This window comes from Hipposideros armiger, unplaced genomic scaffold (assembly GCF_001890085.2).
Source record: "Hipposideros armiger isolate ML-2016 unplaced genomic scaffold, ASM189008v1 scaffold_1260, whole genome shotgun sequence".
NCBI classification, from domain to species: domain Eukaryota; kingdom Metazoa; phylum Chordata; class Mammalia; order Chiroptera; family Hipposideridae; genus Hipposideros; species Hipposideros armiger.
In genome coordinates this window covers 36,874-63,670 of record NW_017732610.1, presented here as the reverse complement: position 1 = coordinate 63,670, position 26,797 = coordinate 36,874, and the positions used below count along the sequence as shown (strand labels likewise).

Sequence of the window (26,797 nt, the reverse complement as noted above, 5' to 3'; positions counted from 1 at the left end):
CTGGGCAGAGCAGGACGGGTCTTAAGCAGTTCCAAAAATGGTTTTAGAAAGCAGGGATGGGCAGATGACTTTGGGGTTTATTGTAGTTAGGGGGCGGGCCTTGAGTGAGGAACCTCAAACTGAGTCTTGTATGATTTAGACTTTCCAATGTGCCAAGGGAGGGGGCACCTGGGCTTTCTTACCAGCTTGCCTAGAGGTGGGGCAGAAGAGAAAGGAGGAGGGGCTTGGAAGCTGTCAGCAATCGAACATTAAAAGTGTGGCCAGGCTCTTCATTACACTCTCCCTCACCCATTGGGCCCCCACACTCTGTGATCTCAGGTTCTCTGCACATCTGTTCTTTTATCTTCTTTGAGGACCTGCTCCATCTGTGAGTTTCCTGCTTTCTTTGTGTTTCTCAGGGCTCTGTGAGGGATGGCAAGAACTATAGTCATGGCTCTCAGTGACCTGTTCCTATTAGCATTGATCACCATATAAAGGATGAAACCTCTGTATCGAAATTCAGGAGTGAGAGAAAGAAAGGGAGACAGGGAAATAACAAGACAAAGATAGAGAGAATAAATCCTATGTTTGGATTTTCCCAGGGTGAGGTGTTCTCTCTGACCCATTCAGTTCTGTCTAGTGAGGTAAGGTCATGTGGTCCAAATATGTCTACCCGAGTGCCGTCTTTGTAAAGGTCCTATGGTTGGGGTAAATTTTAATAAAAGCAATGCTCACTCAGGAGTGCATCAACATCTCTTGGCGGTTTCCTTTAACCAAGTCCATACTTTGTAAGTAAACTCTAATAAAACTCTTTTTGTTTATCTTGCTTGTGCTGCTTCCTGATGTAAACTGGGGTCCCTATATACACATATAAACATACATTTTAAATATACGCGTATATTTAAACAAATCAATAGAAACATCTGGAAATTATTGCTTAAATAAAAGCAAATGTTAATTTGACTTTTCACATTGTGCGAGATAAGCTCAAAATTTTAAACTGGTTATTTGACTGTCAAGAAATACTTTCAATTTATACCAAAGCTAAATAGTAACCTCTCTGTGGTTAGTTCTGACATCTTAGCAAATTAAATCCTAGAATATAATGTAGGCATCATTGTGTTAATCAGAAACACTGTCCTGAACGTTAAAATTACTCAGATGCTTAAATATTTATTTTATTTCACTATATCACCATGTGCAGAATTCCTGTTTTATAGAATTCATATTTTTTATTAAATACTTTCCCCCATAAATTCAAATAATAGACATATCGTTGAATTTCATTATCACTGACACTGTCAGCAGACCTAGAATCTTACAGAAGACAAGGGAAAGGAAAATACATGAAATTAAGGAAAATTGTCATATCCAGGCTCAGGTAAGGCTTTGGGAACATTGTGAATTTGACAAGATCTTCCCATCTCAGACTTAAGCATCTTCCCATCGTGTGCCTGGCATCCTGTTTTTCTCTCTCTACCTTTTTCTCAAAACCTACTCTTAAAGCTCACATTCTCATTCAGATTTTATTAACTGATAAAACTTGAAAGTCCACCTTAAACACTTTATTCTAATACCTTCCACTGTGTCCTTGAACCCTCTTATACTGGTCCATCACAGACCCCCCAAATCCAGGAATCTTATCATTTACCGCTGAATTTACAAATCTTAGCACCATTTTAGACTAACAACCTTTGCTTATTGAGCACCTATGCTATGCCAGGCCCTATCTTAAACGCTTAATGCATTCTCTCACATTTAATCTTCACAACCACCATCGCGTAGGTACTCTAATTATCCCTGCTTTGTGATGAGGCTGTTGAAGCACCAAAGAGTATTTTTGCTCAAGCTGCACAGCTTTTAAGGGGCTGACCTAATAAAGGAACACAGGTCTGCTTAACCTGAAAGATGGTGCAAGTTAAGTTCTGGGTTGTCTCGTGGTCTTTAGAGGGAGTCCAGCTCCTGTATGGTTAATACATAGAATCTCATATCAATTATCAGTTCTTCCTGATGAGGAATTTGTGGAAGCTCTTAGCTAGAAAGTACTCTCTGTTCCAATGGGACCTGGCTTTCTCCTTTTTATTCCAGCTGCTTTTGCAAAGAAGAACCAAAGCACCTAGTGAACCAAAAAGCTAATAGTGAAATTTCTCTTGATCATGATTTTACAGACAATGCCATTCACATCAAATGGGTTTGAAAAATGGCTGAACTTTAAACTGTCTGTCTTAATCACACCTTTCTTTTCCATTTACACTCTTCTCTAGTATTTAAAGAGCACATATTGCTGTGGTTCTTAAGCTTATCCAAAGGTCACACCAAGATAAATTGTAAGTGGGAGAAGGGAGAAATGGCAAGGGAAAGCAGTGGGGATTTGAAGCCGAGGGCAGGAGCGGGCCCAGCGGGAAGACATTTGGATCAGTGGGGGATAGGGTTGATGAATGTGAGGAGGAAAGCAATCTAATTCCTATAAATGGCCACATTTGTAGGACTGAAAAGGGCAGGCGCACACAGTCCCTCCAAAGAAGGCTTTCGTAGAGTCTGGGAAAAGGTCCTGCCTGAAAAGAGCCGGAATCCTCCTCACTAGTCCCATCTGCCATTTGCCAGACAGGCTTGACTGGGGGAGCTGCGTCTTCCCAGGACAAGAGCCTTTGAACAGAGAGCACAGAGGCTGGGAAGCAGCGGTTTTGGCATCAGTGCATTTTTCTTGTTTTACCTTTTTGGCTACCTTTTATATGAAGTCTTTGTTTCTCTGAATCTCCTAGACAAAAATAAATAAATAAATAAAGTGAATGGTTGGCAGGTTCCAAATATCTCCTTTGCTCCCTAGTCTTTCAAATGCACATCAGCTTTTGGAGTTAATTAGATTTCTGCAAGCCTAGGTTTAGAGTAGAAAATTTCTTCCTAATGCTCTCGTGGGATGTTTAAGTAAGATTCCTGTTTTTCCCTTATCTCATAACCCAATCCATCAGAATATTCTGAAGCTCTCACAGCTTCTCCTCTTTACTATGGCTACTGTCCTAGTCCACGCCCCACGGTCTGTCAGCTGGACACTGCAGTAACCTAACGGGTCTCTTGCTTCTATTCGTGCTTATCCTACAATTTATTCTCCATGAGGGAGTGTCCAATCTTATTCTGAAATTTAAGCCACAGCATATCACTTCTTACTTAAAACCTGATGATGAGTATGTCATATCACTTACCAAAAAATGCATGCAGGTGCTGGTTGCCCATCTGCTTCTCCAGCTGCCTTTCATCCAATACCCCACATTCCCTCTGAGCTCCAGAAGTTCATTGCCATGGTATTCCTGTGGTGGAGAGGAACGCTTGCCTTTCCTTCTGCCTGAAGTACTCCACCTCCAGATATCTGCATGACCAGCTGATTCTTACTTCCAGGGCCAAGATCGAATATCATCCCCAATAATGAATATGGTTCGTACCTACCCATACCCCCATTGCTATGCTGGTGTACCCATCCCCAGCTGTTGGGTGTAGTGGTTGTTAGCTCACAGCTGCCACCCTTTGCTAAGAATTGCCCACTAGCCTAAGAGACTGTGCTTCCCCCACCAGGGGGCAGACTGAAGCCAAGACTGACTGACAACTGACTGGCTGACTGACTGACTGGCTGGCCAACCGAGAGATACAAAAGGCATCCCTCTTGCATCATGATGGTACCAGTTATGCAGTGTAATCAATGTTCTAAAGCTCCAGGCTTTAGGAACTCACAGCTGAGACCACATCGCCATTTCACTTTCTTTCCCTGGCCTCTTTTTTTCCTAGTTCCCCCTCTCCTGAGAGCATGCTCCCAATCACTCAGGATTCCCCTAGTCAGGCTCTGCTTCTAAAAACCCTACTTAAGGTTCCTCCTCAGAGAGGCTTTCTTGACAATCAGATCTAAGGTAGAACTCCACCCTCCCACCATGCTTCTCTATCTCATCATTTTCTTTTTTTCTTTTTTTCCCTAACACATGCCACTCTAGAATTATCTTTTGTTGATTGATTATTTATTTATTTTAAATCTGTCTCCTAGGCATGTAATAAACTCCATGACATATATACACATACTTGGAATAGTACCTGCTTATGTGTGGTCACACAGTCAATATTTGTTGAATGAATGAAATGCAGGCTTTAAACTTAGATAAGGAGGGAAACGCTTTCTCTCTCTGAGCTTCAATCTCTCGAGCCTGGTCTCTGAGGTGAGTACATGTTTCTGAGCATAGAGCAGGTGACAGGGAAAAGTTGATCTCTGCCACAGGGACACAGGCTAAGAGCAGGGCAGGGGGCTATCCCTAGGTCTTGCCGGGAAAGTTGGCCTGCAGTCAAAGCGGGGCATCCTATAAGAGCTGTCTGAGGAATTCCCAAGTCATACAGCCTCTAGAACTGCCAGCCCAGAGATTTCCAACTGCAAGTCTAAGGGCTGGATTGGCCTGGAGATATTTTGTTTAGTGCACATTGTTTGTTAAGTTGCCATTATGTTTGCAGACATTAAAAAAAGAAAAAAAACAATTATGAGATGTCACAGAAATACCTGGATTTTTAGCTTCTCTTAAAAAAAAGGGGGGCATCATTTCAACATGACTATGGTCAATGGGAACTGCGGAGTTGCTGCCTCTTTTCGGCTAGGCACCAGTTTTCCTTGTCACCACATTCCTGCTAGCCTTCCTCCCTCTTTTGCATAATATACTTGGTCCCTATAAACCTTTGAGTTTCTCATCCCAGTAGTGACCAGTTGAAAATTTCTGTATTGAATTCTTATTCTACAATACTGGAGTCTTTCTTTGATATACCGTTGTAGAATCTTTAGCTTGTCTTAAGCTGTGCTGAGTAACTAAAGGAAAGATTAGAGTGGTAACCTGAACAGAGACAAGCTGCGGGGGCAATGAGGCCTGAAACCCAGCCAGGACTCTGCATGACGAGCAATGTACCCTGACAGCAAGCAACCAAAAGGAAAGGTATCCTTTCAAATCTCATCTGCCTCTTTGTAATTCATTGACCAAGGGCAGGCTATATGTGGATGCCATAGCCATGGGGGAGCGATACCCATTCAGGGCAGCGTGATGATAGCAGGAAGAGTTCCTGCTGGAACTTCTAGTAGTAGCATTGGGTAGATCAGCTCTCTGGCACCAAATATAGCAGAAGCCCAGTCAGTAACTCAGATAGATATGGCAGCCCCCAGGTAAGATCCCCCAAAAGGAAAGTTGGACATCGAGTCGGGAGTGGACTTCAGGTTTAACTGTTAAGTGACCTGATTAGAACCCAAAAGCAGAATGACCTAGGGGGATTCTGGTTTTATTTCATTTTCAGGCAACTTTTCAGTTTCATATACTCACATTGAGATCTCACATTGATATATACATGGTTGTTGATTCTTAAATAAATACTCAGTCCAAATAATAGCCCTACCTTCTGCAGTGACTGATGTTGCCATTCTACTGAAGCGCTTCCCCAAATTTTCAGAGTGATTTTAAGCATAGACTAAGACACAAACCGCCAAGTGGAAGAAATAAGACTCGAGTGATTTGAGACACCAGTCACACAGCCACGTACATTTATGCCCTTGTCTCTGGTGCTCATTTTATTTCTTGCCCTTTGATCTAGGACTTCTGCTATCTGATTCTTGAGGGGGATCAACAACGTGTCTTGTCAGCCTGACTCCTTGTCAGCAGAATGGCCATGTAGCATATCTGCGATGTCTTGCTTGCTGTCCAGAATGCGTGTTCCCTCTCCCATTTCTGGCTACATTAGTGGTAGAATCAGACAATCACATTCTTTCATGTCTTGGAAAAAAAAATGCTGGAAAACCAATGCCCACCATAAGCTAAGTGTGACAACATTTTGCAAGTCCTATTACCCAATGTAAAGGGGAGACATGGAGAGATTATTAAGAATAGATATTCAAACAAGCTCTTAAAAACTGAGTCTGGTGGGTTCTCTTAAGACCAGAGAGAAGTTGCAATGGGTTGAATTTGTGTCCCCCCAAATCAATGTTGATCCTAACTCCAAGTGCTTCATAATATGACCTTATTTGGAAATCAGGTCATACAGGTGTGATTAGTTAAGATGAGGTCATACTAGCCTAAGGTAGGTTTCTAAGCCAATATGACTAGTGTCTTTATAAAAAGAATACCATGTGAAGAGACTGGCATGCACACAGGGAGAAGAATGCCATGTGAAGATTGGCGTTATGTTGCCATAAACTAAGGAACTACCCAAAACTAGGAGAGCATTCTAGAACAGGCCATTCCCTAGCACCTTCAGCAAGAGCATGGCCCCGTTGACACCTGAATTTCAGACTTCTGACTTCCAGAACCATGAGACAATAAACTTCTGTTTTTCTAAACTACCCAGTTTGCAGTACTTTATGATGACAGCGTTAGGAAACTGATACAGAGATGTTCTTAGTTTTGCTCCACTTGATTCTATATTTATTATGTGGGAGTCAAAATGTGGGGTACTGTGGGAACAGATAAAGATAAACAAGGCATGATTCCTACCTTCAGTGAGTTTGCTGAGGAGCACAAACTTAAGCACAAATAAAAAGACAATAATAAATAATGGCTATATGGAAATAAGGTAACTTGGTGTCAGTGAGCAGAGAAAAGCATGATGTACCAGCTTCCAGACCCATCCCTTTCCTCTCAGTGTTCCCTCCTCCTCACCTCACACAGGGCTTCCATGCAGTCATGTGGTTCCTGCTGCCCCCTTCCACCCAAGGGTGCCACCACTGAACCTACCCTTCCTGAAGAGCAGCTCTTTCTAATTATCACCCCTCTTAGGATTTATTTCTCTTGGGTTTATGCCATCCAACAACGGGTACTGTGGGATATCTGAAATAGTCCTGGGTTCTAGCCCCAAATTGGACAAAGCAAAGACTATCTCTAAGTCTAGATTTTTTTAAAAAAGAAAAAAAATTGGAATAATGACCCCCCTTCATTCTACCTCACAGCATTGGTGTGAGCATCAATAACAGAGAATGTAAGGAGGCATTTTGAGAACCTGTAATATATCACAAAATATCCATAGCTACTAATGATCTGATATGTTTACACCCAGTTAAACACTTCCCTTTGGTCTGGAGCCTCTTGCAATCCACTACCTCCACCCAAAGGGAGGAACTTGAAATCCTGGCATTTGTTTGGCACCTGATAAAGATTTACAAAGCTTGCAAATCAAATCATCTCACTTAATCTTTACCACAGTTCAGTGAGCTGTGTACTGTTTTACAGATGAGGATACTGAGCTCAAGAAATGAAGTGGTTTGCTCATAAGTGCTTAGAAGTGTGATGTGAAATCAAGTCGAATCCTCATCTTGTTCTTGGCAACCCCTAGTAAGGGGAATGTTTTTGATTACCCAGCCCTTTTAATGTTTCTGAATATAAATCCTTAGTACAGGTAACTATAATGTCCACCATTACTAATGAAGAAGTGTGATTTTGACATTGAGAGCCCTCTGGTGATACATCAAGTTTATTTCATGTTTCCAGACACACCATAAAGAATCATGTTCTGTCAAGAAAAGAGAAATAAATACGATGAAAAAAAAAGGCACAAAAAATAATGGGGATATGGTCGAAGCTTAAGTTGAATCCACCGTGAAGATGAGTCTATTGTTTCCTGGGTTGAGTGTATCAATTTCCTTGAGAAAAAAAGCTAACTTGGGGATACCTCTGGAAAAAATACTTCCCTAGATATGAGAAAGAAAACAGAGTAAAAATTAAGATACTTTGTCTTCTCCTTGTGTATAACTTTGAAGTTCACACAGGACCTTGAAAGAAAAGAAAGAAGAAAAGCGTTATTCATAAATACTGTGCATAGTTCTTTCTGTCTAGTTTTAGAAGCCAGGGACAAGTGGATCACGCTGCCTTGGAATCAGTAAGCAAGATGCAGAAAGTGTGAATTGTGTATTTGTCAATACACTTTGATTATCCACATATGTCCTTGGGTTTGAGTTGTGAGTAGGTAAATATGGAAGGAACAAGTATGCCAAGCTCTTGTCTTAACATCAGGAAAGTACCATGGTCCCCAGGCAACCATCTCCCCCCCCATATCTTCCTTGGAACTCTTGTACAGAACCTGCTTCCAGTCTCTCCCCACTCCTGTGCAACATCCTGCAAGACAGATCTGATCATCTCAGGCCCCACTAATATTTTCTTCAATTATAAGATAGCATTTGAACACTTAGTCTGGCATTTAAGGCAATGCACAACCAGCTTAATCATCCTCTTCAGCCTCATATCTGCTCCTAAGCACACTTGATAATCCACCACACCACCTGCTCACTCCTTCAAACACACCACAATAGCTACACTACCATGATCTGCTAATGTCGTAGCCTCTGCCTCCATGTTTTCCTTCACTTACAAGGTGGACAAACATCTATTCCACTTTCAAAGTCTAGTTCGATGTCTTCCTTTTATCCTTCTCTGACTTCCCTTCTAAAAATGATTAATTTAATAAGGAGGATAATATCATACTGCTTGCATATCAAATGTGACCACGGATTCTTCTAGTCATTAAGTATTTGTTAAGTTCCTAATCTATGTTAGTCTATGGATAAAGTATGGAGAACAAAAGACATGCTCGTGGCATTTGTGGATTAGTGGAAGAAAAATATGTTAATGCTAAATTTATAAAGAAATGTATAAATGCTTAACTGCAAATTATAATAAATCATATGTAAAAGTGCTCAGAGAACTCTGAAGTGGTATACGTATGAAAGGAATGATTATGAATATATGTTAATATGCAGAATTTGCTGCTCAAATGTGAAATTTTATATACACACATTTCTCTTTTAATACTCTCTAATGATATTCTACACCTATTTCTATTTATATCTGTAATACTTCTAAACCGTAAGTTTCTCAGGAGCAGATGCTGTGCCTAATTCATTTTTATATCTCCGTAGTACAACTAAAAGGCCTACAAATAGCTTAATCAACGTCCAATGAAGTAATGATGGGCCAATTTGTAGCTGTTGGAAAAAACGTTTTAGTGTGCTAGATATAAGCTTAGCTAGTTAGCATTTCAACATACTAAATAAACCCCACTTGTTCTATATGTACACCCACAAACATTTGGGTAGTGCTAACAGTAAAATACCTAGCCGTTTCCACCTTCAGGTCTTTGCAAACACCGTTTCATTTTCCTGAAACTCTCTTCTTGTCATGCTCTGCCAGGCTAACTCATAGTTGCCTTTGAGGTCTCATGTCACATGTAACATTTCTGAGGATATTTTCTTCAATCCATAGGCTAGGTCGAGTCCCCTGTTTGAACTTCTCAAAGTACCTATACTTTCATAGCATCTATCGCAACTGTAATTGATTTTTCTGTTCATTTCTTTATTATCTGCCACCCCACTGTATTAAGAGTTTTATGGAGACAGGATCTATTTAGTTGGTTTTTTTCCCACTGTATTCTTACTATCTGCCACATAATGCATTCTCAATAAATACGCATTGCTTGACAAACTGTCTAACTTACCAAATGAAAGAGTGGTTCTTAATGATCTCAAAAGCACTGTTGTAAATCCTAAGAAGTGATTTCATGCTACCCTCTGCTACTAACCAGTTGGGTGGACTTTCAATAGCCACTTCATTTTTCTATTATAGCTACAGCTTCCCCATCTATAAAGTGAAGGGGTTTGAGCATAGATTTCCAGCCTCTTCAATGCCAGGACTCTATAATATGTCCCATTAAAATAGTAAAAGTTGAGTGTGATCTGTTGTTAAAATTTAGACTCATGTTTTTCACACACAAGGATTTCAGTGCATCACAGGGTATTTAGTAAAGAATTCCATGAAATTCTAAAATCCAAAGTTCTGTAAAAATGTGTAAAGTGTGCCCCATAAGAGTCAGGAAGAAAAGCATCACAGAAAGGAGCCCACCATGAGGAGGGAAGCCTCTAATTTTGTCCATTTTGTCAGCTATTGAGATGGGTGGCTGGTTAAAAAAAAAAAAAGTCAGTAAGAATGTAGGCAGAAAGTAAACATTTAGTCTTGTATTTAGTGGAATTCTGAGGACAATTATAATACTTCTTCAAGTTGACTGGAGGAACTCATCTCTTTGTCAGCGAGAATACATCCTGAGAATTTTAGAGCTTCAGAGCTGGGAGGGTCTTTAGAAACAATCAAAGCTCACCCATCCCTTTATTTTCCAGATAGGGAAGCTGAAACCCAGAGAGCTGACATGACTTGCCTTGAATTATGTAAGGGGGCAGTGGTAGCGTTAGGGACTGAACCCAAACAGTTCTGTTTTTCTCTGCTATCTCATCTCAACCAGAATTGAGAGAGTTAATGTGCCTTTAAACTAACGGCAACATATGAATTCCTACCCTGCATTCATGGACAGAGACATGCCCCTCAACACCCCTTGTTTTTAATCTTAGAGAAGCACTTCAATAGACTGATATGAGATCTGTTGGAAAGACGACTTTCATCTGTGACATATATTCTCATGCACACTTTTGTTGGCTTTGTGCAGAAGAACTTCATTTGGATTCATAATCCTGCTCATAAATGTGTAAAATTCTACTTTTACCTTGACTTTATAAAATAAAAACATTCCTCCAAAACTGTTGCATCAAATACTCTGGCTTTGGAAAACTGTCAAATGCTCTTGAAGATCATGACAATATCTTCATCGGCAGCACAGATATTAAAAAAAATGGATAAAAATAAGACTTGTGTTCTCTGGGGGAAATATTTTATCTGGTTTGCTTGTTTTTGTATTTTACAATACAGAAAAATATCACAAAAATATAATAAAAAGCCATATATGAATTCCCAGAATTAACAAATATTGATGTATTTTCCTATTTGCTTCATATCTTCTTTCAAAATTAAAAAACAATGATACGTCTGAAATTTCTGGATGCTTTTCCCAAATTCATCCTCTTCCTTCCTCTCCAGTTGCAACCATTGTAAATATTTTTGTGTGCATCCTTCCAATCCATGCCTTTATCCTCTCACTACACAATATATAGTGTTTCATATATTTATAAATAGGAAGATTTTACATAAATAGCAACCTATAGTGTCTATTGTTTTGTGCCACATAAAATGTATAAAATACAGATGGTAAAACAATTTAGGTAACCAACCTGGGTAATTTATGATAAAAATATAAATATCTCCAGATAGTCTCCAAAGTGTACCATTTTGATGAGTCTGACATTGAAGTTATAATTGAAGAGTTAATACTTTATATTTACTTAGCATTATGGGAAAGGGGGAGGGGAAGTAACATTCATTAAACTCTTACTAATGTGCAGGGTGCTGTACTAACCACATGATATGCTATTTTATTCAATTGCAAAACCAACTACTAATTTGACATTAGAGTGCCATATTATGGATGAAAAAAACTGTGCCTCAGAGAAATTAAGCAACCTACCAAAGTCATACAGCTGCTTAGAGACAGTGATGAAGAGTACAGGATCTGGAACCGAAAGGCTCATGTTCACATTCTAACTTTACTCCATTAGCTGTAACTCATTGAATGAGTTACTTAACTTTCCTGTGCCTAAGTGCCGTCATTTATAAAAGGGAGTTAACAATAGTATCTAACACAAAGGGTTACTCTGAAGATTAAATTGTATATGTGTATATATCATATAAATATATAAGTATATTATAAAATATAAATCATAAATATGTATTCCATGGGTGCCAACAATGTATACACGTTTTAAAAGATGTTATCTTAGGGCCGGCTGAGTGGCTCAATTGGTTAAGAGCTCGCTCAAGAGTTTGAGCTCTGAGCAACAGCGGTTCGAGTCCCAGCCCGAGCTGAACAGCCGCTGAGCTGCCAACAGGTAGCAGGATGGCTCAGCTAAAAAAAAATGTTATCTTAAGACATGTATACATTTTTTTTGGCACCCTCTTTATATAAAACCCTGAGAACAGTGTCTGGCATTTCATAAGTCTTATAAAAAATGATTGCTGTAATTATTACAGGATCCCTCATTCACTTCCTCCTTTAAAATTAAATCAAAGGTAACATCTAAACAAACAAACAATGAAAAACAGGAACAAAATAAAAATGAGGACAGGAGAGAAAAACAGCAACTGAGCCAAAAAGTGGGTCTCTAAGTTCCTGGAGAAGGAGACAAGGTAGGACATGGTGGCCCGCGTCCTTTCATACCTAATTGTTGGTAGAGTTCTACTGCATCAGGAAAGCTCTCATGCCCCAAACTATGAGAAAGGCAAGGATCTTTATCTACTGCATATTGAGTACAGTAATAAAACAGGTCCTCCAACGTGATTTAACAAAACTGGAGCGGTCTCTTCATTTTGTTTGCTCTTGGTGAAAGCTGAGGGTTTCACTCAAGAAAAGCTGCTGAATTTGGATAAAGGATAGAGGAATATGTCCACGTTATGCAGCTTTTAGGTGCTTGGCTGCACTCCGGGGGGGGGGGAGGGGAAGCTCAAAGAAGTTTGAGCATTTTAAGAGACTGAATAGTACAAGCCAACCTTCATAAATAAAGTATTTTTGACAGCAGCTGAATGAAAATTCAGGTTTGAGGTCTTGCATGAATGGAGAGAAAAGAAAAAAAATTAAAAATCAAATCCTGATAATTATATCACTACAGGAAGAATGAAACCTCAGTAGCCACTATTTGTGGTTAAAATGAGGGAGGCAGCGGGTAGATAAAGGGGGGAAAGTGGGAAGAGAAAACGTATGGGTCCTTAGAAATCTAGGGGAGAAACAGAAACAGAAAATAATTTGAAGAACTGGATGCAAAATGCACTTAAGAAGTTCAGCCATCCATCTCCCCTCTTGCAGAGATTCAAGCACTGGAGATAGTTGATGTTGATCTTCCCCCAAGGCTTAGACTTCCTGCATGCAGCATGGGGATCTTTAAGGCTAAGAAAAGCTTCCTCACCTGAAACTGGAAAAAACAAAATTAACATGGGGAGGACCTGGAAAGCAGCCCAGCTTTAGGAGGTTAGGGATTATGAAAAATCTAAGGAAGGTTAACAAGGGTCCCTGGTCCAAGAGCCTCTTCTCTCAGTCACATCTGTGAGGCCTGACTAGACAGTGGCGCATGCTGCAGACACCTCAGGGAGCAAACTGGACTTGAGGACCCCCAAGAGCAGAGACTGGATCTGTTTTCTCATGTCTATATGCCCAGTGACATTCACAGTATAGGCGCTTAATATACACTTATTGAGTGAATAAGTGAATTAATAACCCCAGAAAAGCCGATTGCCAGTCATACTCTACTGCAGACAAACACAGGAATGATAAACTATAGATAGTAACTTAAATATTCATCAAGGTTAGAAAGGTTAAAGGTGTGTATGTCACTTTGCATTGCCCAAAAAGATCCATGCAAGCAGAAAGATAAAGGGGAAAGGGTGCAAAGAAGAAATGTCCATAAGTAAGGTGTTAGGTAAACAAATACATTAAATATAGCTCATGGTATGTAATAGAGTATGAGACTATAAAACTCTATTATTCAACTAGGAAAATACATATGCTACACTGTTAAATGGAAAAAGGAGGTTGCAACAGTAGATCAAGTGTGATTTCAAATTTGCAAATTACGAAGTAAATGTGGTTTTCATAGAAAACAGTCTCGAAATCTTTTAACAGTGATTATTTCTGAATATCAAGATTACCAATTACCTTTGTTTTCATTGTTTTTCACACAGTTCTTTTTTTTTTAAGATTTTTATTGGGGAATTGGGGAATGGGAACAGCGCTGGGGAATTGGGGGAAGGGGAACAGAGAAGTTGCTGTCCTTTTGTTCTTCAGTCTAGTTGTGGAGGACGTTGCTTCTCTGGCCCAAGTTGGCACCATCATTGCGCTCTTCCCAGGTGAGGCAGATCAGTCGCCGGCTTCTGGACGGCTGCTCACAGCGGCATGAGTGCCGCTCACAATGGCTGCAGGCTACACATGGTAGCCCATGGCAACCCTCTGCAGCAGGGGCTGCAGCCTACGCAGTCGTTGGTGACTCATGGCAACTCAGCTCCAGGTTGAGCTATTGTTCGGCATCTTAGCTGTGGAGGGCAGTGTCACTGGCCCTCATATGTGGAATCCGAACCGGGGTCCTCTGGCGTTCCAAGCCAGCTCTTAACCAACGTGCCACTCGGCCGGCCCCATACAGTTCTTTACCTAATGAAGGTTCCCTCCCAAACCATACTACATTTATAATCAGAAGAGTAATAAAGTGATTTAAAAGTAAAAATAAATTACTCTCTTGCTGTGGCCAGATAGCTTGTATTCTTGTTCCAGACCTGTTTAGGGGAGTCTTTAGGAAGTTAATTACACCCTATTAGATCCAGTCCCCTTATTTGGAAAATAGAAATATTAATATTAACATGTGGCCTTTCAATTTTGTAAAGCAGATGTGTGAATGAAATGGGGTAATGCATGGAAAAACTCTTTGCAAACTGCAAAATACTAGCTACATATAGTGAACCAGATGGGGATGGGCATTGGAATGAGGTGGAAAATGTGGGAAAAGGGGGGACAAAAAAAAAGAAGGGGAAGATGGCTGTGCATGATTGAGAAAAGAGAAAATGGGTGTGGCCAGTGGTGTTATTAGGAGATATCATCAGAGTACTTTTCTTATAGAAAGTGCAAATGTTTGTTACGGAATTGGGGAAATTACGTATATAGTGTTAGATTCAAGACATTTTCATTCCTGCCATCAAGTTATACAAAGATGGCACATAAGCTGCCTCTTAGGCTTAGTCTCTGTCCATTATCTTTTTATGCAGAGGAATGAAGGAAGATAAAATATACTCCCTCATCCACATCTCCCCACCCCACCCCACACAGGTTATGTGAGTGGTGAGTATGGGATAGTGGTGCAAGCAATAAATATTATTCAACTAATTTCTTAAATAAAAACCTGGTTAAAATGAAAATAAAAAATAAAAACAGAAGTATAGCTAATCAGAGCAACTTCTTTGCAAATCTATAACATCTTGTGTCCTCTTGATCAAGTCAGTTTTTCTTACTGACCTTCAGTGACCTCACTTGTTAAACAATGGTCAAATACATCATCCCATAAGCCCTCTGAGCAGGAAAGCTCTAAGAGTCTCAGATTGTGATGCTATATAGTTATAGCTTCCCCTTTTTACACATCCATAAAGTAGGGAATCTGAGCTACTATTGCCTTTCTAGTGACATGGACATTTGATTGGCTGCCTTGATAAATCTTGCTCACTCCTGGCTGGTTTGGCTGACACATTATGATATAATGTCATTGCCCTATTTTATCTTGGGAAAGTTATTTAACTTTTCTGATCTTCAGTTTCTTCATATGTAATCTGAGAATAAAAAGAGTACCTACTTTGGAGGGTCATTGCAGGTTACATAAGATACTCTACATAAAATGGTTAGCGCAGTGTCCAGCACGAAGTATGTGTGTAGTCAAAATTTGGTAGTATCATTGACTTTACAAGTTTTGAGATTTTTCCTAAATTTTTCTTTAAGCTTAGCAGAAACTGTGAGAAAACTGTCATTGAAAAATAGAGTTTGACTCAAAGACCTATTTTTGATGTAAAACCCTCTCTGCACAACCATCTCCCATACAATCTAAAGAATGCAATGTTCTTCCATTAAATCTCAAGTAGCTAAAAAAAGTGCTGCTCTTGGGCTTAGATGTGGCTTTGTTGGACTATACACAAGCTATATTCACATTCAAATTACAATCTAAACAAAATAAACCCAAATTAATGTATTGTTTTTTACAAAAGGATAAATAGAGCATTTTATTAACACTTTTTTTTGCAGCAATAAAATGATAGTCCATATCTTTTCATTCAACACAACAAAAGCCTATGATCACATTACATCACTTTGAGACACAAAGCAAAAGACATTTTTATTTCCTTAAGATTAAGGATGGTTTGCATTTTTAAAACAAACTTTTATGTTTTGTATTTGCAGTAGCAGGGCCTCCAGTCACTAGCACAGTACAATGAACAGATCAAATATCCAGAATAGACAAATACACCAATAATATTTTGAGCTGAATTGGGAAATGCATTATTATCATTTTAGAACAATATAAAGAGGTCTGATGTTAACACTTTTTTAAAAGAAAAAAATCATTCCAACCACCCGAAAAGCTACCACAAGCAAAATAAAGATAATATACAGACAGGAAATTGTATGCATTGCACTTATTGCTTGGTACACAAATGTTGCAATTCCTGTTGAGTTATATTAAGAAATGACAAGCAAAGTGCCTCTGCCCCATCTAAAATTCTATGACTCTATGAAAGTAGAAATTGCAGTCCCCTAACCCAACATTAGGTGTATGCTATTTTTGTTTTTTTTGTGAAGATTGTTTATTATGTTTCTGTGTATGGATATGTATAAGATATACAGATATATATAGATACATATAGATATAATTTTAATATAATTTATTGTCCTATATATGTAAGACAAATATATTTTAAATGGGACTTTAAATAATAAAATTGTCTACTTACAGTCTCTCTATTAAATTTATCATTTTTATATTACATATATAGCTCTGTGGCACAAGTTTCATATAGTATTTAATTATTAAGGAAGAAGAATATCTAAACCATTTATTTCTTTTGTTGTTAATATTGCATTTTCAGGGCTATATTTCCATAGTAAATTTCTTATTAGATTCTTCATGGTGATTGCATTTTTTTTCCAATGCAAGTTACAACCTGTACAAAGTTGTAATAAAAAATACATTGAAGTCTATTTATTTTTTATATTTTTTGCAAAAAAGTTATGTGATATGCTACATGAAAAGTCAGATTTTCTTGAAATGTGAAGTGTTGTATACTGTTAGGTAAATGAATGGAAGAACGTGAAGCATACCCCTCACTTTACAAGTTCTTTCTCAGATAGAATAAGTGTTTGTGCCCAAATATTTGATATAAAACACTGCAAGATTCCTTTTGATAACCAACAAAATATTCCACATTATGTAATAACAATAATTATTTAGTACACCTTGCTAGTTGCTAGCCTATAGTATCCTTCTCTAATTGAGAGATATCCCAACTTCATGATTTACACTCAATAAACGTTGTCAACATCTGATGCAGCCAGCATGACAACTTGACTTTTTTTTAACAGGACTTCTGTGTGAGATCTCGCAATACAGTGTAACAAATATATAAGTGCATTTTACATGATAAAGTAGCTTTGGCTTCCTAACCTTTGTAGGATGAAATGTGCCAACTGTTTTAGTTGTGCTTCATTAAATGGTGATGAGCTTTAGCTCAGATGAAACCAATGAGTAACTACTTGCTTCTATAGTTTTGACCAGTCAACCTTTATATCACAAACGCAAGAATAGATGACCTGAATGGAAATGATGGAATTTCACAACTTCTACAGATTGCACTTGATGGTAACTTCATGAGTTTGTTTTGATTTCATTTTTACAGCAAGACTTGCCTGGTTGATATGTTTACATGTTTACACCACATATTTTTAAAATTGTTGTGCAATCACAATTAACTTAATCACAAACACTAAAAATAAATCCAGCAATTAGCTTTGTTATGAATAATCATCTCGATCCTTATAGGTGTATGAGTCTTGTATGTCTTCTTGTACAAATTCCTCTTTCTTTTCCCAACCATCGGGCCAACCTCCATTGGCTTGTGTTGTGGCACCGTAAGACTTGGTGGTACCATAATTTATATAATTTTGAGTAATGTCCCCTGTTTCTTCATCGAGCTCATCTTCATGGATAAATCCACATTTTTCTTCACTTGTTTCCTCAGGGTCTGCCCAGGGTTGCTTCTCTCCTGAGGCAAATATTGCATAAAATATAACTCCGCCATAATGGACTAGGGCAGCGATCAGGAAGACATACTGCCACTCTTCACGTGACTGCAGTGACAAAAGTGGTACTGTGAGAACAAACTACCCGTGTTTTAAAAGACTAACATCTTCTCTAAATGCTTAACCATCAAGCTTTTCATAAAATGCTATCTTCAGGGAAAACCATTATTCTGATTACATATAGCAAATACTGTGATAGGAACTTTCTATAACATTACAACTTTCATTATTTAAAAAATTTTAAGTCTAATGTTGTGAAATAAAACTCCAAATACATCTATGGCCTGTTAGTTTTTAAAATATTCATAATCTCTTTTTCACTTCCATTGATTTACTTATTTTTTTCTCTCATTCCTTTTGTTTATTTCCTTCTTATTTCATGACTTTGAAGCTCTACATATAAGGACAAATAGCTGACAATTATATTCTTCCACTGATAACTGCAGAGGAGTCTGAATTGAGATTTGCATGTAAAGCTTGGAAGATTTCTGCTTGCCTCTTCTAATAAGCTAGGAGCAAAATTTTTTGTTTGTTTGTTTGTTTTACTACATCAGAATATCAGGAATATTAAAAGGTTTCCAGAAGCATATTACTTATTGGTTGAGAGAGAGGGTTCACTCAGAGGTCTTAGAGAGATATTTTCTTCTGAGCCTCAATTCTCTCTCCTATTTAGAGGTATGGTGACTGGATCAGAAAAGAAATGCCAACATGAATATATTAACCTTTTCCCCAAGCACGAGAGAGGATCTTCTACAATGGAACACCTGTTTTGCCCATCTTACCTTATTCTTTGTCATTGCACCAACAATGATAGGGCAAACCATTCCTGACAATGTGCCAACGCCATTGGAAATGCCCATTAAGATGCTGGCATATCTTGGAGCAATATCCAGGTGATTAACATTGAAACCTGAAACACACACACAAATTTTGACTCTGGGAATCCAAAACATCTTAGAAGTGAATGCCTGTAGACTATCCTCTACCATACTCATCACCCTCCTTAAAAGATATTAGGTACATAGCATGTGCTTAATAACTACTTTTGGATAATTTAGCTCAGGGGTATAATTGATTAAAATGAGATATAATTCCTTGTCTAACACTTAATATGTGGTGCTCACCCTCACAGAAAGGAGGGGAGCTATGTTCTCTTAACAACCACTACCACCACAACAACAACGAAAGGAAGGCTTAGCAAGGAGGAAGTGAGTAGTAACAAATCTAAATAAGGATTTCTAAATGCTTTATTATTTTTTTCTTGTGGAAATGTGTCGAGTAAGATTTCTCAACAGTCAAAATATTAAAGAGGGAAGATAGATAGATAGATAGATAGATAGATAGATAGATAGATAGGTAGATAGATAGATAGATAGATAAACTTTTATTGCCAGCCAAAATCAGATGTCACAAGCACAAATTTTGAAAAGGTATATTACCAGATATAGCAAATCCACTGAATCCCACTGCCAGTACCAAGAAGGAGATAGCTACCCCTCTAGTATGAGAATAGCCGACCACCAAAAGCAGTGTTGCTTCCATGCCAAAACCTTCAGAAACAAACACATGAAAACACTTCAGAAATTGGTGTAAATTTTTCCAGTGAGCCAGAACTGCTAAAACTGCTTATACTTATTGACCAAGCAAAACCCTTCAGGGAGTCTATCTTAAAAATAATAGCAGTAATAATTTACATATAAAGATTACTGAAAGCTTCTTTGTGTTTTAATAAAAACATCAAAAACAACCTTAAGTTTCAATAGCAGGAGGCCAAGTTCACTATGTGGCTATTTAAAACTAAGAGTTATAAAAATCTGAAGATGGGAAATGATTAGAAATGAACAAAGAAGGCACAAATTTAACTGCATATTTAATATGTGTAGAAAAAGTTACTCACGTAGATCAGAACTTTGTGAATTAAAAACATGTCCTTTACATCACTTATGTACTTACCACCACAATTCATGATCTTTCTTACTGTGGTAGTTGAGAGAATTTGCTTGCTTCTTAGGAAATCTGCAATTTGCCCTCCAATAGGCACAATAATTGTCATCACTAAGTGTGGCACAGCAGATAGCATGCCAACCTGATGGAAAATAAAAAGGGGAGAAATATATGTGACCATCAGTAATGTGGGCAATTTAATGATCTTGGTTTTCTGGGTCCATCATAAGCACTTTATTGGACAAAGGAAGGAAAAATACTGTCTCCAAATGACCACTTACTCATTCCTAGAATAAGTAACAACTTCCACAGAATAAAGAGGAAAAGCTAAGTAAATTTATTTTGATCTGTTTTTATCTTCTAGAAGAGAATACTTTCTTTTTCTGTGCTATGAGTCAGTAAATTTTTGAGTTTATGAATAAACTATCCTGAATCTTATCAGAGTGATTTACATTTTTGTGCACATTTTATATTCTTAAATATGTTTGCAAAAATTTATCATTAGCAAGGGAGATGAGTGGAAGAGAGAGGGACAGAGACAGAGAGGGAGACAGTGAGAGGGAGGAAAATACATTTGAAAAAACCTTGAGGAAGCTGTGTTTTAAGTTTATTTTTTAAATTCATAATAAGGCTAAAGAAACTTTATTGTACTTTAAGTATATATCTCTTATGAGTTTTATTTTTAGTTTCATATATTAAGATCCCAGAAAATACAGATCAATTCTTTAGTTTTAGGCATTTTCTATGTCAAATATTAATATTTAGTCACATTATCTTACAGTGGAATATAGTTTCTATATTAATTTCATGCCAAGTAGCCCAATCTAAAATCTAACCTGCCACATCAATTCAACACACATTTTTTGACCAATAATTATGTGCAAGGCAGTGTTCTCTAGGCATTATTGAGGCAGGAAGTATAACTAAAATGCATTTTAATCATGTATTACCACATACATGGAGTCAGTGAATTTCAAATATAAACATAAGGAAGTTTTTTACTAAGTATAATTTGAAGCACAATTCCTGGCAAATTATATGTACTGGATAAAAGTTTATTATTTGGTATAAATATGTCTTTCAAATTAAACTATTGAAGGTTCTAGATAAATAGTGTGTTTTATTTTACAATGGTGTATAGTGTGGCGTCACAACCATGGACTTGGGTTGTTGTGATGATTATTTGAGACAGTGAATGACTCTAAAATAGTTTAAATGTCCAAGCTATTTAATTCTCTCTTTCATTTCAGATGGAAGTGTTTTACATTATTATTATAGTTTATTGTAGAGCTTGGATTCAGAGCCATGTCAGCTTAGATCCACCGTCCATGGTCTATTTCCTTTATCATCTCCTTGACACATTTTTTCAGATAAGTCAGGAGACTCTTTTAACAGTATAATCAAAATCTTCAAGTCAATCTGTGTGTGTAGAATTTTTTCACAATTTTAGTTAGAAATATAATAAGTTAATCAAATCAACCCATTTGGTTATTGCATTTAGTTTTTATAAGATATCATTGTTTTTACTCTAGCATTTTCAATTAACTGGAGCTCCAAGGCCAGAATGACCATACAATTTCATTAACATCAGCTGGCTCCTTCACTCTCCCCCATGAGACCCAACTTTGTTAATAGCCTCTCAGTATCACATTTGTCCTAGATTATGAAAATGGACTCACACTCCAGCAGCCTTTGTTGAGAAGTATAACACCTCTCAGAGCTCCCAAAGGCTACCCTGCAATGTTTGTTCAGCTCCAGGGAGAGAGCCCATCTAAAGCAGCCATTCTTCTCAGCAATGGAGGAAACAGTTTCCTTAGAAACAGTGATTACAAAAGAGCTCTTAGAATAGATACTCCTAAAGTCGGGTTTTCTTCAGTTCCAGGCCTCAGATAGTCTTTCATGTAGAGACATAATATGAATAGCGAGCCCAGCTGGACTTATGTAATGACATGAAGAGAAATGGCCAGTCCATTGCCAGCAAGACAAGTGTATTCAGGTCTCAGCAAAGGGCCTGGCACAGAGATGGCATTCAACAAATCACTCTCTAAATGCTTCAATGAATATATGGTTTACCTGGATTTGAATGGCATAGTAGGAGGACTTTAAACATAAATCATACTATCTGGGCTTTAACTTGATTCTGTCATTTATTACCAGTTTGGCCTTAGGCAATTTAAATACTTTTTCTAGTTTCTGGTTTCCCATCAGTTCAATAGAAATGGTGATAGTTATTCACCTTGTCAACCACATGAGGTTGTTCATGAGTCTGAAAGCATCTTCTAAATTTCAAATCCTTATATAAGTATAAAGTAGCATTATTATTTTCATTTTATCCTTATAGAAATCTCAAAATGATTATATTTTCATAGCTATAATATGTCTGTAACATTAGCATGTTGTACGTTAATTAATAACCCCCCCCCTTTTTGGTGTCTACACCACCAAGCTATAAATTCTTGAGGTCAGGAACCATGGTTTTGTCTCTGAATCTCACCCAAAACTTTGCATATCATGTTCAACGAATTCTTGTTAAATGAATAAGTTCGATAAACAACATACAAGAACGCTTTCAGATATTTCAGATATGTTTTTGCTGTCCTCAAATCCTTTATCCAAGCAGATTTCTGAGACCACTGAAAAAGAGTTACACTGGTAATTATATAAATAAAATTCCATCTTAATAAGATACCTTTTTATTCACTGGTATATTCTCTCTGACTTGAGACTTAAAGTAAGTTATGTTTAATTACAGGGAAAAGGGTACACCGCTGCCCACCCCAACTGGGGTGTAAACTCCATGAGGGTTTTGTCTGTATTTTTAACAACCAAGAGCAGTTTCTAGCAGACAGGTAAATGCAGCAACCACTCAAACACCTTACTTAGTCTTTGTTTCCTGGAAGTTATTATTGAATAGAAATGAATTACGTCATGAAATTTAGAAGATAAAATCTTGGCAAAGGAACTTAATATTTGCTATAAGTACAAAAACAATGCATTGGTTAAATAAAGATAATTCTTACATACCTTGCTGATTTCAAATCCAAAGACTTCCTCAAAATACGCTGGCTGACTAATCAGCAATAAGTAAAAAGTCCAGCTTCTGCAGAAGTTCGCAACAATTATTGCATAGACCGGCATAGATGTAAAAAATTTCCTCCATGGAGTCTTGAATTTCTGAAATCCCAAAAACAGAGCCATTCCAATCATTTAAAATATATTCTAACTAAATAGGAACGATAAGAGCTTTGTATTTTCAGGATGTGTATGTTGAGGCATGAGTAGGAGGTAGGCAAGAGGTAGTGAATCGTTAATTATAACAGTCCAGTTAACCTTAGCTGCATGAATAATCACTGGAGGAGGAAAAAGAGCTATCAGCTTCTTCTTTTGATTAAATGGTTTCACTGTTAAGAATATACAAAATTCCGTATTTATACAAAACTAAGTCCAAAAGTATAGGTCTTAGTTTCCAAGATTTGTTTTTCTTTTTTTTTTTGGCAGTGATAAATCATGCCTCCGCTAAAACTCACTGCCAAATTAGTGACCTTGTCGGTATCCAAAATATTTCATATAAAATGTTGGAAATTCAATGTAGTCAGGAGAATAAAAATAAGAAAAATTAACAATTTTTTGCAATATTCTAGACCCGATCTAAAGACAATGATACCACTACCTATCTATAAACCTTCTTGATAGCCAGTGGATATCAGTAGAAATTCTGTGACACTGACATGCAAGGTTCTATAAAACTCGTATGGTATATACATCTGGTTAGAGCTTTTGGCTGCCCAGCACACCATGAGCACATCATAACTACAGTCATGCATTGCATAACAATGGTTCAGTCAATGATGGACCACATATATATAGTGGTGGTCTTATAAGATTATAATAGAGCTAAAACAACTCCTATTGCCTAGTGACACCATAGCTGTCCTAATGTTGTAGTGCAACATGACTCGCATGTTTGTGGTGATGCTGGTGTAAACAAAGGAATACACTTCCAGTCATATGATAGTATAGCCCATACAATTATATAATAGTAGTAGACTATACCGTCTAGGTTTGTGTAAGTACACTCTATGGTATTCTCACAACAACTAAATCACCTAACAACACATTTCTCAGAACGTATCCTGTCGTTAAGCAGCACGCGACCATAGTTATTTATGATATTCAAGCTGTTCAAAATTAACAACCTAAATATTACCGACTTTGCTTATAACACCTGTCAAAAAAATTACATGTATTGTAGTACACTTAAAGGTCCTGTATACACCCTACTATAGAACAAGTATCTTCCCCTAAGACTAGGTTTTACAACTTAAAATGTTTTTCACATTTCCAAACACTTTCTCAATTATTTTAAACACCAACATACTGTTTGGTAAAGAATCAATATCCTAAAATAACTTTGTTTAATGCTAACTTGGGACCTGTGACCTGACCTATTTAGTAAAAAAGGAGGCAAAAATTTTTTTACATAGACTTGGTAATTCTTTTTTTTGGATGTAGAACCTCATAATTACTAGTATTGATAGTGAATCAAATTAGGCCTTTAAGAGATCAATTTAAAAGCAATATAGTAGGAAGTTATATTGTGGTTACCACAAATATATATACTATATATATATATAGGAAAAGAAAGAAACAACAAAAAAAACAAAACAAAAACCTGCCCTAATAATATACAATGAGTACTATTATAGGTGGCTTTGGAAAAAAATTTCTAGTGACAGTATCACAGATGGTTTAAAAAAATGCAGGTTTTTTTTCTTGAATTCAATATATTCTGGGAAAATGGTGTCAGATGAATATACTTATTGACTGATAAGAAAAATTGCCAAATACAGAAATGTCTGAATTGTACTTTTATGTTGTATACGAAATAAATAACTTTAGAATATTATTCGCAGTAAATAAATGTTTCCTGCTGGGAAGGTATTTCTTTTACTTACACCATGAACATCTCCACTACGAACTTTGTTCTTCAGGTTGTAAAACACTTTATTAAATGTAAAAGAAAAATGTCTAATTTTATGCCTTAAAAATTATTGGGGGCCATAGGAGGGTTTATGGCATTATGATAACATTCTATGTACAGAACTGGCTGTTTGCTTCACAGATGTATTTAGTTTATAAAAATTCAGCAAGCTGTTTGCTTATGATTTTGTGAATTTTTCTGTATGTATGTTATATTTAATTAGTTTTTTTAAAGAAAAAAGAGATTTAAGAGACATTACAGTTAGCTGCAATGTGTGATCTTTAATTGGATCCAGACTCAAATAGCTAAAAAAGACACAAGAATATAGATTAGGTATTAGAATTTGGACTGGATATTATAAATTTGAATATGATCTAAGTATTAAATAGTGTCAGAAAATTATTTTTAATTATGGTAGGTATGATAAAATTACTTAGAGGGCCAGCCAAGTGGCGCGTTGGTTAGGAGTTGGCTTGGGACGCCAGCTCTGAGCAGCAGGGCACCAGTTCGGATCCCACATGTGAGGACCAGTGACGCCGTGCCCTCTATAGCTAAGATGGTGGACAACAGCTCAACTTGGAGCTGGGCTGTCGTGAGTCGCTGGCCATGGTGTAGGCTGCAATGGGGCTGGCCGACAGTTGGCTTGCGCTTTGGAAGCTGCCTTAAGCTGTGGTAAGAGGCCGTCCAATGGCCCGTGAGCGACTGCCTCATCTGGGAAAAGCGCAATGATAATACCAACATGGGTCAGTGAAGTGACATCCTCCACAACTAGACTGAAGAACAAAAGGACAGCAATGTGTCTGTTCCCCTTCCCCGATTCCCCAGTGCTGTTCCCCTCCCCCAATTCCTCAATAAAATCTTTAAAAAAAAAGTACTTAGATTGTGATGGACAATATTCTTATTTTTCTAGAGACACATGTGAGGGATTTATAGCTAAAGTGGTTTGATGTCTCATTTACTTTGAAATCATTCAGCAAAGAAAAGTGAAATACGAGTAAGTAAGGCAAGATGCTAACAACTGTTGACTCTACACAGTGGATAGTTGTGTAGTAACAGTATTCCTGTTACTGTTCTTGCATATTGAATGTCCTCATAAAAAGTTCAAAATAACTAATGCACAAATTCTATTCCCACCTTATTTCATTTTTTAAAAATTTACTTTGAAGCTACAGGAAAGTATAAAATATCAGAAAGAAATAAAATATTGTGATTAGAAAAACCAGTGTGGTGTAGAAAATGGGGAGTTTGAGATTATCGATGCTATTTTATTAACAACACTCTGACTGTTCTTTTTGGGTTCATTTCCAGAAATTTGTTTTCACTTTTCACTTAGACTAAATTTCTGATTGTTTTCTTTTAATTACTCCTGATATAGATACACAATCTCTCAAAAACTGGTAAATAAAAGAAGTATGTTTGACTAATGAATATACAGACTGATAAGATTATTTTTGACTGAAACTGAAGTTTTGATAGAAACTGAAGCTAAATCCTGAACTCACCATAGATCAGCCTAGGGTTAGCTTCTGCTCAGGGCAACGGTAGCTGGTGGGCACCAGAACAAACCGCCAACACCCACCCCACCCCAACATGATCACTTGTTGTTTGAGTAGCCACCATTTGAAAGAAATTATCAATCCATTTACAGAAGGAAACAGAAAGGGGAAAGTTCTAATGCAAGTCTATTCAGCTAATGGAACAATAATAATGAAAGGATTATTTTTAAGTACTGAAATTTAACTTCTAAATAATATCCACTATGGGACTTTTCTTATTCATTAAAGGCCAAGATACCCTTAGTAACAATGAATGACAAATATTTTTACCTAGAATGAGATGTCAAAGACAGGCCTTCTCTAACAAAGTAGAGAAGCAGAGCTGAAATAAAATACAATTAGAATAGGGGGAGGAGCCTTTAAAAGAAAGAGGAGAAACGTAATGTGTAAGGGGCATTAGTTTCTCAGCCTGGGCATGTTACCTTCTAATTTTTAGCATAAGGAAATTGAGTTATGGATTAAGTGCTTAATTACTCAATCTGTCTAAATACATTACTTGTGCTTCCCAGTTTTTTTCATTTTTATAGTACCATTA

At 37.3% G+C, this 26,797-nt stretch overlaps 1 protein-coding gene across 1 annotated transcript in view; it reads right to left on the bottom strand.

The window, feature by feature from the left end:
• Window positions 1–16,402: 16,402 nt before the first annotated feature.
• Window positions 16,403–26,797, bottom strand: part of SLC17A6 (solute carrier family 17 member 6) — a 45,011-nt gene continuing 34,616 nt past the window's right edge. Inside the window, exons 8-12 of the mRNA XM_019633225.1 lie at window positions 22,750–22,899; window positions 19,735–19,867; window positions 19,221–19,331; window positions 18,564–18,691; window positions 16,403–17,829 (exon numbers count right to left, since the gene is read on the bottom strand). Coding sequence (XP_019488770.1) covers window positions 17,494–17,829; window positions 18,564–18,691; window positions 19,221–19,331; window positions 19,735–19,867; window positions 22,750–22,899 — 858 coding nt within the window. The 3' untranslated portion in view covers window positions 16,403–17,493. The remainder of the gene's footprint in view (window positions 17,830–18,563; window positions 18,692–19,220; window positions 19,332–19,734; window positions 19,868–22,749; window positions 22,900–26,797) is intronic.